The 15,235-nt window shown below is 35.5% G+C and overlaps 1 protein-coding gene across 2 annotated transcripts; it reads left to right on the top strand.

Moving 5' to 3' along the window:
* The first annotated feature begins 72 nt into the window (after positions 1-72).
* MRPL47 (mitochondrial ribosomal protein L47) lies at positions 73-15,142 on the top strand. 2 transcript variants are annotated; one of them, XM_039855841.1, is made up of 7 exons: positions 73-229; positions 2,915-3,060; positions 3,601-3,661; positions 6,708-6,804; positions 9,913-10,043; positions 11,234-11,329; positions 14,803-15,142. In XM_039855841.1, exons 1-7 carry the CDS (start codon positions 132-134, stop codon positions 14,924-14,926), a joined length of 753 nt encoding a protein of 250 aa, XP_039711775.1. In that variant the 5' UTR covers positions 73-131; the 3' UTR covers positions 14,927-15,142. The 2 variants fall into 2 exon arrangements, with proteins under 2 accessions (XP_039711775.1, XP_039711776.1); XM_039855842.1 differs by lacking the exons at positions 73-229; positions 2,915-3,060 and having other exon boundaries at positions 3,601-3,721.
* The last annotated feature ends 93 nt before the right edge of the window (positions 15,143-15,235 follow it).

Here is a 15,235-nt window from a genome sequence, read left to right on the forward strand (position 1 = left end):
AATGAAAGCGAAGGCGGAAGTTAGCCATGTTAAGTGAGGGCAAAGGCTGTTCCTGTTCTCTCCTCCCATCGACATGAGATATAGGAAGTGACGCCATTAGTGGCGGAAACGCGGTTTCCTTATGCGAAGCGATGGCTGCGGGCAGTTTGGCTGTTCTTTGCAGAAAAGTCTCGGGCGCCCTGAAGACTTTCAGGTCGTTAATAAGTCATCAGGTCCCTGCTAGTACTGGGTAAGTGATGTGAAGAGTAGGTTTGTCCACCTCTTCAGTGGATCTTGGTTGGTTGTCCAGATGCTGAGAACAGCTCAGAGATGGAAGGGCGCGGGGTTGGCTGAGCCCGAACCCACCTCTGTGAAGCATGAATGACCTTGAAGAAGTAGCCCACCTGCGACATTTCCGTTCCTTCCTCAATTATCTGATTGCCACTTACTGTGGACTAGGCAGTACATGGGGGTCTTTGGGTGCCCAGTATTGAATTAAACCTAGAAATAAAAAGCATCTTATGTGGCTAAATCAGTTGGAAAAAACTTGACTGAAGAGCTTTCGGCTATGGAACTGAAGGCTGTGTCTGGTTTGGAGGATAAAAAGGAAGGGGCCTTTGTACTTACAGAATCTATCACGAAGAGATTGTTTGGGAAATATTGCGTGAATACATGAAAGTAGCCAAATGAACGAAGAGTCGCTCTTGCAGTTGCGAGAATGGAACATGCTGGGCATGGTGTTGATCATTTCTGGAAAATTAGCTTGTCTTCTGGACAGACCTACCTTTTATTGGTTCTCATCTTTAATGATTTGAATTTTATAAATAGTTTCATAGGTCAGATCTTTTTTTCCCAAAAGTAAGTAATCTATGTGCTCCTAAATGCAGCACAATTATTGAGCATCTATTTGTGACAGTATTATTAGTTATACTAACTTCACAGAGAAGCAATATTTTTTTCATTTTGCAGTCTCAGAGTTTGTAACTTGATCAAGGTGGCAAACTTGGATCAATTGTCTCTTCCATCTCATCCTTTTTCCTTAAAAATTAATTTTAGATGATTATAAAATGAATATCTGTTCATTTGTAGACACTTTGGAAAATAGGGTGAAGTATTTGAAAAAGAAAGTAAAAATCAACTGTAATTCTACCACTCGGAGATAAACAGATGTCCTTTCCTTCTTTTTAACTTTGCATATGCGCACATACATGAATTTTAGAAATAAAATCAGGGTTATATTTACATATATGCATTCTGTACTCTTGTTTCCCAAACTTTTTATTTTTAGAAGTTTCAAACCAACAAAAAAGTTGTAAGTTGTTCAAAGAGTAAACCATATACTCTCCATCTATATTAATCTTTCTCATTTTGTTGCATTTTCTTTCTTTATATCTATGCCTTTTTTTCTGAACTATTTGAGGCATGTCAGAATTGCAAATATGACACTTTATTATATATTTCCTAAGAACAGGAATCTTGTCTTAATAACCACAATACTCTAGTAATCACACTGGGAAATTTAATTTTGTTACAGTACTATTATTGCACTATTATCCAGCAGAGAGCCCAAATTTAGATGTCCTCAATTGTCCTGGTAATTTTTTTCTTTCTTAATATTTTATTCAGGATCCAGTCAATAATCATTGCAGTAGTTGTAATTTCTCTTTAGTCCCTTTTTTTTCTTTTTAATTAAGTTTATTGGGGTAACATTGGTTAATACAATTATATAATTTTCAGGTGTACATTATCATTTGACATCTGTATATTCTATTGTATGTTTACCGCCCCAAATCCAGTTTCCTTCAGCTACCATATATTTGATGGCCTTTACCCACCCTCCCCCTAAACCCTATATTTGACCTCCTTTACCCCGTTTACCTCCCGCTTCCTCTCCCACCCCACTAGTAACCACTACTCCATAGTCTTCCGGTAACCACTAGTCTATAGCCCATATCCCTGAGTCTCTGTTTGTTTGTCCTGCTCATTTGTTGCTTTTAGGTTTATATCCCACATATAAGTGATATCATGTAATTTTCAACTTTTTCTGTCTGGCTTATTTTGCTTAGCATGATTATCTCGAGTTCCATCCATGTTGTCGCAAATGGCAGCATTTCATCTCTGCTTATGGCTGAGTATTATTCCATTGTATATATGTACCACAGCTTCTTTAGCCAGTCATGTATCATAGGACACTTCAGTTGCTTCCATGTCCTGGCCACTGTCTTTAGTCCTTTTAAATACAGAATGGTTCCTTTTTTTTTTTTCATGACTGACATTTTTGATAAGATCATCCTTTTTAGAATAACCTTTCATTTGGATTTGTCTGATTGTTTTCTCATAATTAGATTCAGGTTAAGTATTTTTGGTAGGAATATGCTTGTGACACACTTCACTATTGTGTTTTAAATATTCTTTAAAAACATGATTTTTAAATTAACTGCATAAAAGATTATCATACAAATGCACAACAATTTTTTTAAAACATGCTCCAGTTGCACATTTATGTTATCAGTGTTTTTATATCATATATAATGCTTTGATAATTTATCAACTCCCATCGATAATTTCTTTAATTGAAATTTCTAAATGTGGAATTAATGAGTTAATAGAAGAAGCATTGGGGCCTTTAATACATGTTGGAAAATTAACTTTCGGAATGTTTTTAATCTAATCATATACCCACTAGCAGTGTATGAAGGACCTACTGATGTTACCTTAAAATATAATTATGTAAATATGAAATTGTAGGGTATCAATATTTACAATGCAAAATTAAAAATAATTTCTAAAGCATTTTGTAAATTTATTGTTTGTGTGCAGAAACACAAGTACTTTTTTTAACATTGTAGTAGATGAGGAAATTATTCCATTTATTGCTTATAAAATCTAAATGTTATAAAATATTAATCACTGGTTTATTTGTGTTCAATTGTAGTTTTTCTCTTAATCTGTTGCTTAAGAATACACCAAAAGTCACATCTTTACACAAGTGTAGACTACTTCATACCACGTTGTCAAGGAAAGGACTGGAAGAATTTTTTGATGACCCAAAGAATTGGGGGGAAGAAAAAGTGAAATCTGGTGAGATATTTGGGTTGATTGATATTAAATATGTTATTGAATTGTCCATCATTTTGGGATTGTTATCCAGTTTAGGAATTACTTGGGCATTTTCTTTTTCAGTTTCCTATGGGAATGTCTTTAGCAAAAATTAAAAGGATGATATAATAGTAAATTGTTTCTTGGCAGGTTGGCAAAAGATTTAGAAGAGGAGTGGGTTGAAATTATTCACTAAGTTGTTTGGGGTTTGTTTTGGATTTCAATTTTTAGAGATAATGAAAATTAATTTATAATGATATAAAGAATTTTGACATGAGACTGTGAAAATGCATTTAGTAGTAATACTCACATTTTTTTAATGCTATTGCCAGTTTCATTATTCATATTTTCATGTGTTATCTAATTTATACAAACTTAATCCTAATTATATATTATACTGTAATATAATAAAGCTATTATACATTTTACAGATAAGGAAACAGGTTTAGAGAGGTTAAGTAATTTGCCATAGGGCACATAGCTAGAAAATTACTCATATTATCAATTTATCATTTTTAATAGGTGCTTCGTGGACCTGTCAGCAATTAAGGAACAAAAGTAATGAAGATTTACATAAACTTTGGTAAATATACTGAGTACATGAACATCTAGGTGTTCGAAGCAGTTACAGTATAACAATGAGGTATAAACCTTGATATAAGAAACTGAGTAAAGCAATTTGTTTTATAGTATTATAGATGATATGTAAAATCATTGAAGATTTTATAAATATGACAGGTTAAATTACATTAAGACAGATGTATTAGAATTATCAAATAGTTGGGAGTTTAGAAATGTTTACTGTAACTGCTACCAGTCATACTAGTACCTTTAAACTAACAATTTCAGTATACTAATGAAATGAGGAAAAGTTGGTCACATTTAGGCCTTTCTTTTTATTACCTTTTGCATCGTCTGAAATCTTTGTCTTCTTTGCTTTGGGGAACTGTTTTGGAGGGTGCATTAACTGGGAATTGAGGTTGACTTTTCTGGCAGTTTCTCCTGATGAATTAGAGAGGGTCAAGAGGATTGACATATAATTGACATAACATTAGTTTCAGGTATGCAATATAATGATTAAGTATTTGTATATATCGCAAAATGATCATCATTGTGAGTCCAGGTTAACATTCATCACCATACACCGTTACAAATTTTTTTCCCCGTGATGATAACTTTTAAGAACTACTCTCCTAATTACTTTCAAATATGCAATACAGTATTATTAACTATAGTCACCATGCTGTAAATTACATCCTTATGACTTACTCAATTTCTATCTGAAAATTTGTATGTTTTGACCTCCTTCACCCATTTCACCTATCCCCCCATTACCCATCTCTAGTTTACAGTAAATTCTGCACGAGTCACATACCCACTTTATGTCAGAATTCTGTTATCTTTCACAAGGATGCAAGAATAATAAAAGCAAAGCACTAAAAAATAAAAAAATAAAAAAAAAACCTGACTATATTTAGCCCAAAGATATGTTATGTTTGGACTTTACTGTTTTTCAAATTGGGAAATTTCACACAAAAATAAGGATTTCTGGCTCCTCTTAATTAATCAGACCTCTGATCTGGCAGCACTGGACCTGCATTCATACATGGCAACGACTGGCTGGGCTTTGTAGCCACTTTCCCATCTAGATGGAGCAGCACATACCACTTCTTACCCATCCTGTTCTTTCACCAAGCCCACTTCACTCATAATTGTTATCTGGCTATATACTCTATAGTGAGCATTTAAAGTTTTATCCACTTATTTAAAGGATTATTTATCTTTCATGGCAGATTAAAGAATTGTAAAATGCTTATAAAAACCACTAATATTATATGCTTATCATGTGATACAATAAGAAATATATATTTGGTCTTCGTCTCCATTTACTGATACACAGCTCCTAAATCCCTTGTTATTTCCTGAGTGTCTTATGTTCTAATTAGGCAGCTCTTGGTGGGGGAAGGTGCTAGATAGCTTCAGAATGGAGACTGTCCACCAGAAAGATGAAGACATGATTCAAGGATGGCACTTTCACCCTCACTATCACCCTCACCTCTGGGGAGGGAAGAGAGGTTCACTAGCAATCGATGAGTTCACTAGCAATCGATGATTTAATCGATCGTGCCTGCATAGTGAAGCCTCTACCAGAAAACCCTAAACAGTTGGGTTTGGAGATCTTCCAAGTTGGGGAACACACGGAGGTGCTGAGAGGGTGGTGTGCCCTGAGAAGGCATGGAAGCTCTGCACCCCTGCACACACACCTTGCCCTATGCACCTCTTCCATTTGGCTGTTCCTGAGTTGTAGCCTCTATAATAAATCAGTAATAGCAAGTAAAATGCACTCCTGAGTTCTGTGAGTCGTTCAGTCAAATTATTAAACCCAAACTGGGAGTCATTGGAACCCCTACTGTTGAGCTGGTCAGTCAGATGTAAGGGAGCCCCAGAACTTGCTATTCATGTCGAAAGTGAGGGACAGTCTTGTGAGACTGAACCCTTAAACCTGTTTAATCTAGTGCTAATTCTAGGTAGTTAGTGTCAGAGAGTTGAAGAAGTGGTGTTGGAAAAGACAACACATATTTGGTGTCAAGAGGGAAGAAACCTTTCATTTGCTGTCAAGTGTTATGTACAAAACAGCATAGATTCATTATAGAATTATAAGTTATATTAAAAATAGATTGTATAAGTTGTGCCTAAAGACTGTTAGTATGAGTTATTGGTAAAAGTATAGTTAGGGCTGTTTCAATATTCATCATGGCAAAAACCAATTTATCTTCTGCCACTGCTTTCCCCCCAAACTGTCTTCTTGCGTAGCATAAAGTACCCCAATTCCTTCGTCTCCTTTTCAGTGCCCTCTTCATTTATTTCCTTTTTTTCAGCTCCAATTCTTAGTCAAATAGTTACTCACAAAAAAACTTACCCCCAGTTCAGCTTTGCCCTTCAGTATCTTGGATTATGTTTGCTTTGCTTTCTTTTCCAGCCTAATAAATCCCATCTCTGTGAAGTTTTCCTTGATCATCTTAGCTAGAAAAGATGTCTCCTTTCTCCCACTTAATTCTTCTGCTACTAGTTTCCTACCATTCAGTGCACCGACCGCATCACATTGTGGTTTCGGAGGCAGCACAGTAGAGTAAAAGTAGAATGGATTTTGCATACAGGGAATCCAGGGTTTGAATTTTAAATTAGCTATGTGTGCCAGGATATCCTACTTCTCTCAGCCTTAGTTTCCTTATGTAGAAAGTGAAAACAATACCAACTTCAAAGGATTGTTCTCAGAATTAAATGAAATAATGTATATGAAGTATTTAACACATTGCCTGGCACATAACAGACACTGAATAAATGTTATTTATGATCCATCTTCTCTCTCCACTTGGAATATAAGAACTATATTTTATGCTTTATGTCTCCTGGCACTTATACAATATATAGCACATGGAAAATTTATTGAACAAATGAGTAAAAATAGATGCAGCTCTTTTTGAAGGATTATTCTTTCTAAGGATATTATGTATATTGAGATTTCTAAAGGATTTTTGAGAACAGATCATTAATTTCTATGTCAAGAATCACAACTTTATTATTGTTATCACAGAATAGCATCACAAGCTTTGTGTTTTTTGATACAGGTATGTCCTACTGAAAGAAAGAAACATGCTTCTAACTCTAGAGCAGGAGGCCAAGCGACAGGTATTGCCAATGCCAAGTCCTGAGCGGTTAGAAAAGGTAAGGCTTGTGGGAGGCCTGGGACTGTTGTGTGGGATAAAGTTTGCAGGAGTGAGTGCATGGTTCCTATATTTCTTGTCAAGTAAGTTTCTTTTTTTTTCCCTTTTGTATTCTATTTCTGCGTGATTTTTAGTAAATTTAGAGAGTTGTGTAACCATCACTACTATGTAATTTTAGAACATTTTCATCACTTCAAAAAGGAATCTCACATGCATCTGTACTCACTCCCCATTCATATCTGCGACCCCCAACATGTGTATAGACATATGTTTTTATTTCTCTGGGTAAATATATAGGAGTGAAATTGCTGGGTTGGCTGTTTTAAGAAACAGCCAACTTGTTTTCTAAAGTAGCTGCACTATTTTACAGTTCTATTTACAGTTTAGCCACTTCCTTGCCAACTAGATCAAATTTTATTTATGCATTTTTTAATTATGATAAAACATAATGTAAAATTCACCATCTTAATCATTTTTAAATGTACAGTTCAGTAATGTTAAGTATATTTGCATTGTTGTGATAAAGTCAACTATTTTTTAAATTTGGTTTTCTTCGTTAAAAAGAAAATCCCTTGGGTTCCTTATTTCAACACCAAGAGGTAACCAGTTGTATATATTTCCTATTTATTCATCAGAATTTTTCTCTGCATGTACAAGAGTGCCTAATTATTTTTATTTTCACAAGTTTGGTTATATTTTGTATACTTTTCTGAAACTTGCATTTTCCACTTACCTAGTCTATCCTGGATATCTTTCCATATCATCAATATATGTAAGTCTCCCTTTTTTTCATGACTGTACATGCTTAACATACTTCTTCCATGTGGGAAGTTTTATTTAGTTATATGTATCAGTTTTTTTTTCCTACATTGCTTTTGAGATCAACTCTTTATTGATTTTTCCATGCCATAGTTAGTAGTCAGTGAGAACTGAGCTCAGCTTTTTGTAGTAGCTTTAAGTCTTACTTCCTAACCTCAGCTGTGTTAGTTTCCTTTCCCCACACCACTCACAACCATTATTGCCACATTGCCGCTAAGAAGGAAAGACAATGTCCCTAGAGAGAATCAAAAAGTACAGAATAAAATCTCAATTATTTACTCTAATTGCAGAGAAGTTTATTCTGTGAAAATTGAGTTACATAACATTTTTGTTTTTTTAAATGTTATTTTGATATAACATGAGACTGACAGAAAAGTTATGAGAATAGTACAAAGAGATGCCCTTCACCCAGGTTCCTCATAAGAATATTTTACCACATTTACTTTATCTTTCTCTGCTTCCTTCTCTACATAAATATATTTTTTCCTTAGCTGTTTGAGAGTGATTTATCTACATGATGTTTCTTTTTGCATAAATACTTCAGTGTATGTTGCCAAGAAAACAAGGATATTTCCTTACATAACCACTGTACAATTTTCAAAGCAGGAAATTAACATTGATATAATACTATGATCTGATCCCACAAATCTTATTCAGATGTCATCAGTTATCCCAACAATGTCCTTTAAAGCAAAAGAAGATCCTGGATCATGTATTTTCGGTTGTTGTGTCTCTTTAGTCTCCTTTAATCTATCCAGATTCAGTCTTTCTTTGTGTTTCACGACTTTGACATTTTTGAAAGGTGTAGACCAAATTGGGTTTGTATGAAGTTTCTCATGATAATCCTGATGATTGGCAGAAATATCATAGAAGTGATATTTTATTCTTCACGGTGCATCGTATCAGGAGGCATGGGATGTTGATGTGTTTGTTACCAATGTTAGCATTGACAGTTCGGTTAGTGTGGTGTCTGTCAGGTTTCTCCACTATGTAGTTTCTCGTTTTTCTTTGTATTGAGATCATGTAAATATCCTGTAACTCCTCAAACTTGCACTCACCTGATTTAGCATCCATTGATGATTCTTGCCTGAATCAATTGTTACTATAATATTTGCTAAATGTTAATTTTTTAAGGCCATGATTCATTTTACATTTATTAGTTAGCTTTCTTCTATAAGGAAGGGCTTTCCCCTTTCCTTCCTTCCTTCCTTCCCTTCCTTCCCTTCCTTCCTTCCCTCCCTTCCTTCCTTCCCTTCCCCTTCCCTTTCCCCTTCCGTCCTTCTCTCCTTCCCTACTTCCCTCCTTCCTCCTTCTCTCCCTCTCTCTCTCTCTTTTTCTTTCTTTCTTTCTGTTCTCCTTTCCTTTCTTTCCTTCATTCCATCCCTCCTTCTTTCCTGCCATTGTGGACTCATGGATTCCAGTTTTAAAGAGTTAAAATCCTTTAATATCATTTTTAATTCACCACTGTGGGTTCCTCCAAGTTGGCCCCTGTGTACTCATCCTTCATTGATAAGGCACAGCAGGAAGTTCTGGATTCATCTTGTGCTTTTCCTACCCAGCCCTGGGATTCAACCATTTTATAGAGGAACCCTGATTCCTTTTAATGGATAATGGTATATTTAGAAACTAGATCTAAGTGGTAGTTATCTTCATTGCTACATAACATTTGTCAAGTAATATGATTTTATTTCAGGTATACTTGTTAACTCTGCTGTTAAGAACAGTTATGTTTTAGAGATCCTTTTAAGTGTATTGGTTGTTTATAAAGAGCATATTGTTTATTTAATGAAAAGGCTTTTACTAGAACAGTGCTGTTAAAAGTTTTAAATTTCAATAATAGATTTATCCCCTCTCCCTGTTTTAAAATATATATTTAAGAGGTGAACTTGAGCACAGTAGGTCATATGTCCTTGCGCTTTTTGAATTAGTAGAATCCAAAACAATAAAAATTTTCTCCAGATAAAGTGACCACAATTTTTAAAAAATATATGCAGTTTTCTTGGTGTTTTCTGACATACTACTAAGGAAAATTTATTAAGAAAATATTTTTTAAAAGAATTATTTTCAATTTAAGATAGAAATTGAACTTTTTAAAAATTACTAAAAGCTGTACTGCAGACACCTATGTATGCATACCTGTGCCAAAAAGATTTTTAGGAAATATTTGACAGAATGATTCTTTTACAGAAATATTAATCATAGGTTTTCTGTAGCATGGTCTTTACATGTTTTCTTTTTCTAGAATTCTGTTGTAGGTGATTGTTGAAATTGTATCTTTCTGTTCTTTTAGGTAATAGAATCTATGGATGCATTAGATAAAGTTGTCCAGGAAAGAGAAGATGCCCTAAGACTTCTTCAGACTGGTCAAGAAAAAGCTAGACCTGGTGCTTGGAGAAGAGACATCTTTGGGAGAGTCTTCTGGTACATAGCTTATATTGTGGCTTTTCTGAGATGAGAGTGGAAAGCTTGTGCCTCTTTCCCTTGTCCAATATCTTTTGAGAAAACTCTCACTGTGTGAGATGTATTAGATATATTAGAGAAGTATCTAATATAAGCAGAGGTCCTCAAACCTTTTTGGAACTCCAGGATATGAACAAAGGTAGCCTTATCTAATAGCACAGGCACTGCTTCTCCATGATTCAATTATGTATGGGTTCTTTATAACAGTGGTCCTTAATCTTATGTCCTTTTATCCTCTTAATGTCCTTTATGTCTTCTTAATCTTAATCATATAACATTTTGAGAGTTTGATGAAAGTTATAGATCCTTTTCCTAGAAAAATGTATATGTATACATGTAATTCAGAGAGTTATAAATGCTATGAGGCTAATTTTAGGACACATACCTGTCTTCTATGCACATTAAGAACCTGGGACTATTAAAAAGATGTTTTCAAGGAATAAGGCCACACAAACCAGACTTAGTTTGCTCTCATTGCCATCAGGATAAGCCCTAGTCCAAGTTAGGAGACAGTTTAATCTTGTCTGCTATGTCCAGTTCCCAAAGTCCTGTCAGACCTCAGGAAAAGATCTGATAATAAACATTTATAGTGAGGTATAAATAATAGAGAAGACCCAGTATATTCTGTCTCTGCCAGGGGTTTATTTACATTTGGGTTGAGCTGCCAAAAGGAAACATCATTAACAGAATTTTAAACATTGGTCATCAAAAGGGGGAAGACATTTTGGGTGGTTAGAGACCTTCCCTGTGCTCTTGAAATTATATCACATAATAGTGCTTACCATTTGATGGGTTCTTTGATGGAGTTTGAGGTAGTGGGGCTGCTTGGAGCCACATTTAGGGGAGTAGCTATGCTGTCTTTAACCATGTAATCCAATACAGAAAAGAGAAGACTTGCCAAAACATCTGACTAAATACTTTGGTCTGTTTTATTTTCTACTCATTCTTATTTGGATTAATATAGTTGAAGTCAGTTAGGAAAGGGATGAGATGAGGGAGAAGATCTGTCAGTTTTAGAATGTGTGAGAGTACTGTTCTCTTATAGGGTTTTTGTTTTGCTTTTGATTTATTGAAGATATATTTAGGCCAAAGAAGGTTAAAACTCTGTATCTGTGTAAAAAATGTATTAAATGTGTTTACTTTCTTGGCAGGCACAAGTTCAAGCAGTGGCCTATACCTTGGTACCTGAATAAAAAGTACAATAGGAAACGATTCTTTGCAATGCCCTATGTGGAACATTTTGACAGGTGAGCAAAAGTACCCTTGCTAATAATGAAATATCTTTACATTGGATGACATGCAATAAGCTTTTGTAATAAATAAATATAGATTCATTGTAGAAAAATTAAAGAAAAAAAAAGTCTTATATAATCTCACCATCCAGAAATAGCTTTCTATTAACATTCTAGTGTAGGTCCTTTCACAAGTTTTACTTCTTTCTGTTCATCAGTCTATATGTAAGTAGGTGATAAAATCGTTCTATAATGTTGAAAAGAAGGTCCAAAACTTAAGTTGTATAAAATGTGAGCTCAGTTTATTGCAGGGTTGATGAAATGAAAAGGGGCTAGAGTGAGGAGAGGAACCTGTTGCATTATATCTGAACTCGTGTTGTCCTGCGGAATAGTGATCTCCAAATATTTTCTATGGCAAATTATTCCCTGTATTAAGTATATTACTCTATAGAGAACATAAGTCTTCTGTTAAAGTAGAGGAGTGAAGTCGTCCCATGAACCCGAGCTAATAATTCTAAAGACTAAATTTAAAAAAATTTAATGGCTATTTTAAAACACTAGATCCACATCTAGAAGCAGACAGAAGCCAAGGGAGAGTTTGTTCCCCAAAACTGCAATTGGAAGGGAAAAGAATTGCAAGTTTGTGGTTTCCAGGGCAAAGGTGCCATTCAACTCCATGTGGCTGTAACTTCTCCCTCCTCCCCACCCACTAACCCCAAAAAAAACCAAAAAACAACAACAAAAAAACAGGGATGAGGAAACTGCAGGGTTGCTAGCTAAAGGTGCTACAGGTCAGAATTCAAGGCAGGAAAGCAGCGGGACATTTAAAGGGAAAATCCCAGTAGCACCAGCACCACAGCTTTTAACAACTGCTTTGGATAGGACATTCCACTTTCAGCAAGAGTTTAACAAAAACTGATATTCTCCTCCAGAAGCTTGTATCTATACCAATAATCAAGAACACTTTTAAAAAACAATTTAAACAGAAATGAACTATATCTTTACACTGAACTTTAAGAAATTTTAGCATGCTTTAGAATCACACTTAACATTTTTTATTTACCCCACCAGACCAGCTGCCTCTCATTTACAATTCTAGCTAGTGTAATGTTGTGATTTATAATAAATATATATTTGGTCTTTGTCCCTGTTTCTGTCATAGAGCTCCTAAAACTCTTGATTCTTAAGTGATGAGAGCAAAACAAAGATATCTATTCTTATATTAATGATAAGAGTCTGGAAAAGCACTTAAGAACAGTGGCTGATTGCCAGGGGAACCAACTTTGAATAGCTGATTGAAACTTTCAGTCTCACCCTGTTTTCTGGGGAGGGGAAAAGGACTGGAGGTTGAATGAATTGCCAATGGCCAGTGATTTCATCAGTCGTGCCTATAAGATTGAGCCTCCACAAAATGAAAAACCCAGAGGACAGGTCTTAGAGCTTCTGGGTTGGGGAACACCTGAATTTGGGGAGAGTGGTATGCCTGAAGAGGGCATGGAAGCTCCACGTCCTTTCCCCATACCTTGCCTTCTGCATCTCTTTCGTCTGGGTTTTCCTGAGTTGTATCCTTTTATAACAAATCAGTAATCTAGTGAGTAAACAGGTCTCCTAAGTTCTGTGAGCCACATAGTAAATTGTTCGAACCCAAGAAGGGGGTCATGAGAACCTTTGATTTGTAACCAGTTGGTCAAAAGTTCAGGTAAAAACCTGGACTCGTGACTGGTGTCTGAAGTCCAAGGAGGGAGTATGTCAGAAGCTCAAGTGACAACCTCTAAACTATCTCTGGGCAGTGTCAGAATTGCCTTGAATTATCGGACACTCTAGTAGTGCGGGATTGCTTATGGGATTGGATCCAGAACACTTTTAGCTATAATATTTCCATCCTAAGTTGATACTAAATGTCATTCATTTTTTGATCACCTATACACCAAATCAGTGAGTCCTTGATTGCATTCTTCCTGCAAAATGTCTCCAGGAGCTGTCCTTCCTACTTCTATTCTCTCTGCCCTTGTGCAGTCAGTCCCTCTTCATCTAATTGAATTGTTGAACATCTTCCTTACTCGAGTCCATTCACATATTGCTTTCTGACCAATTTTCCTCAAACCTTTTTATCACATCAGTGCTTTTCAAAGCTTAAAGCAGTAGCTTGTCTATAGGATAAAATCCAAACTCCTTCCGACCCAGTGTTCCCACAATTTACTCCTAGCTACTTACTCGTCATCAAAGTCAGACCTTTCTCCTTGTTTCCTAAACATAACTTGTTCATTTTCTCCTCTTTTGCAGCTCTTGTTGCTAGAGCTGTGAAATCTCTCCACCTACACACATTTTAAGACCCAGTTCAGATGCTAAGCGACTGAAAACTCTAACTGCACTGGCTGCTTCTCTCCAAGCCTAATTTGACCCTTCTTCCCCTTAGTAAGGTGAAGCTATAAGTAGCATCCTTTAAAATAATGAATGAGAAATTATGAATCAGTTGTTACAGGCCTTATACATATTCTCATTATTTGATACTTTAGCCTTACCTTCAAAGCATACAGCATAATCTTCTGAATATTCTTTGGAATAGCAAACCTTTATTCTTTGAGATAGGCTATTTCTTGTAAAAGGCCAAAATTTAGTTGGAGCAAAGATTGATGAATAGAGTGGGTAATCTGATTTCAACCTTGTTTAGTCTTAACTTATACTTAATTTACAAAGTCGTTTGTTTTTTGTATATACACATATTACTGTTCTCACCCAAATATAACTCCTTTCTCAAACTTCTGTGACCTCCCCCATGGCACTGGCATATTATTGTTGTTCAGTACATGCCTCTTGTATTGCTAAATTTTATATACACTTATGCTCACTGATCAATAAACTATCCTCCAAAACATCAGCTTCAGCACTGTAGAGGCTTCGCATCCATGAATTATTATTCAGTCTCGACAATTCCTACGTGACCCTAGAAGTCAGCATAACTTAGATGAGGCACAAATGCCTCATGTCCTGGAATGCTGATGGGTAGAAGCAAACTCACTTGAGAGAGTGTGAGCCTAACTAGCACCTAAGCATCATCTTTAACCATGGCTTTATTGTCTCTGTTGTAGGGGAAATAATATGCTAGACTGAGTGCTATTTGAAATTAGGGAATTCCCCAGTCTCAGGATGTATCTCAGGATGTCAGACATCTCACGTTCAGTAAAATTACTGCTTCTACAATAAGGTAGGAAGAGACCAATCTGTTACAGGTTTCCAAGATCTGCTCATTCTTTCCAGTCAGGAAATAGAGGAAAATTGGTGCAGGGTTACATATGCTTTGGATTTCACTTTTATCTTTGACTTGTTCAGGTTTACAGTGATTATTCAGGTTTAATATACATGACACACCTAAGATGGAGTCTGGCGTGATTGAGGCCTTTAAGTCATTGATTTGGACATATTCTGATAGTATTGAGTAACAGGGAAATACTTGTGTATAAATCGCTGTTCTGCTTTTATTATTCTAGACTGAGACGGGAGAAACAAGCCCGCATTGAAGCTAGGAAGAAAACTTTACAGAAAAAGAAAGCAAGACTTCTTCAGGAAAAGTTCCCACATCTTTCTGAAGCTCAGAAGTCAAGTCTTGGCTAAGATGTCTGAACTCTTAATTTACCATTTTGTTTTTCTTAGATAACAGTCTGGATATGATAGTAACTGTATTAAGTGGTTTATAAAGAAACTGTTTTTAGTCAAACGTCTGTTTTACGTGTTAATATGGCATGCTAATTCTGGAAGTGGTCCTGCTTCTACTAGATTTTTTAAAAATCAAGTATAAACTCCAGATTAAATTCTCATTTTATAAACTGATATTTAAGCTGACTTTAAAGCACCTGCATCTTAGAGTGGGAAAGTAATGTCAACTACTAGAGCAAAGGCAATTCAAGTCACATTTTACTACTA

Source organism: Pteropus medius, unplaced genomic scaffold, assembly GCF_902729225.1.
Source record: "Pteropus medius unplaced genomic scaffold, Ma_sr-lr_union100, whole genome shotgun sequence".
NCBI classification, from domain to species: Eukaryota; Metazoa; Chordata; class Mammalia; order Chiroptera; family Pteropodidae; genus Pteropus; species Pteropus medius.

Coding starts and splice junctions, on each gene's coding strand:
- MRPL47 (XM_039855841.1), top strand. CDS start 132: ATGGCTGCGGGCAGTTTGGCTGTTCTTTGCAGAAAAGTCTCGGGCGCC. Junction 3,061..3,600: donor GGAAGAAAAAGTGAAATCTG/GTGAGATATTTG, acceptor CATTTTTAATAG/GTGCTTCGTGGACCTGTCAG. Junction 11,330..14,802: donor TATGTGGAACATTTTGACAG/GTGAGCAAAAGT, acceptor TTATTATTCTAG/ACTGAGACGGGAGAAACAAG.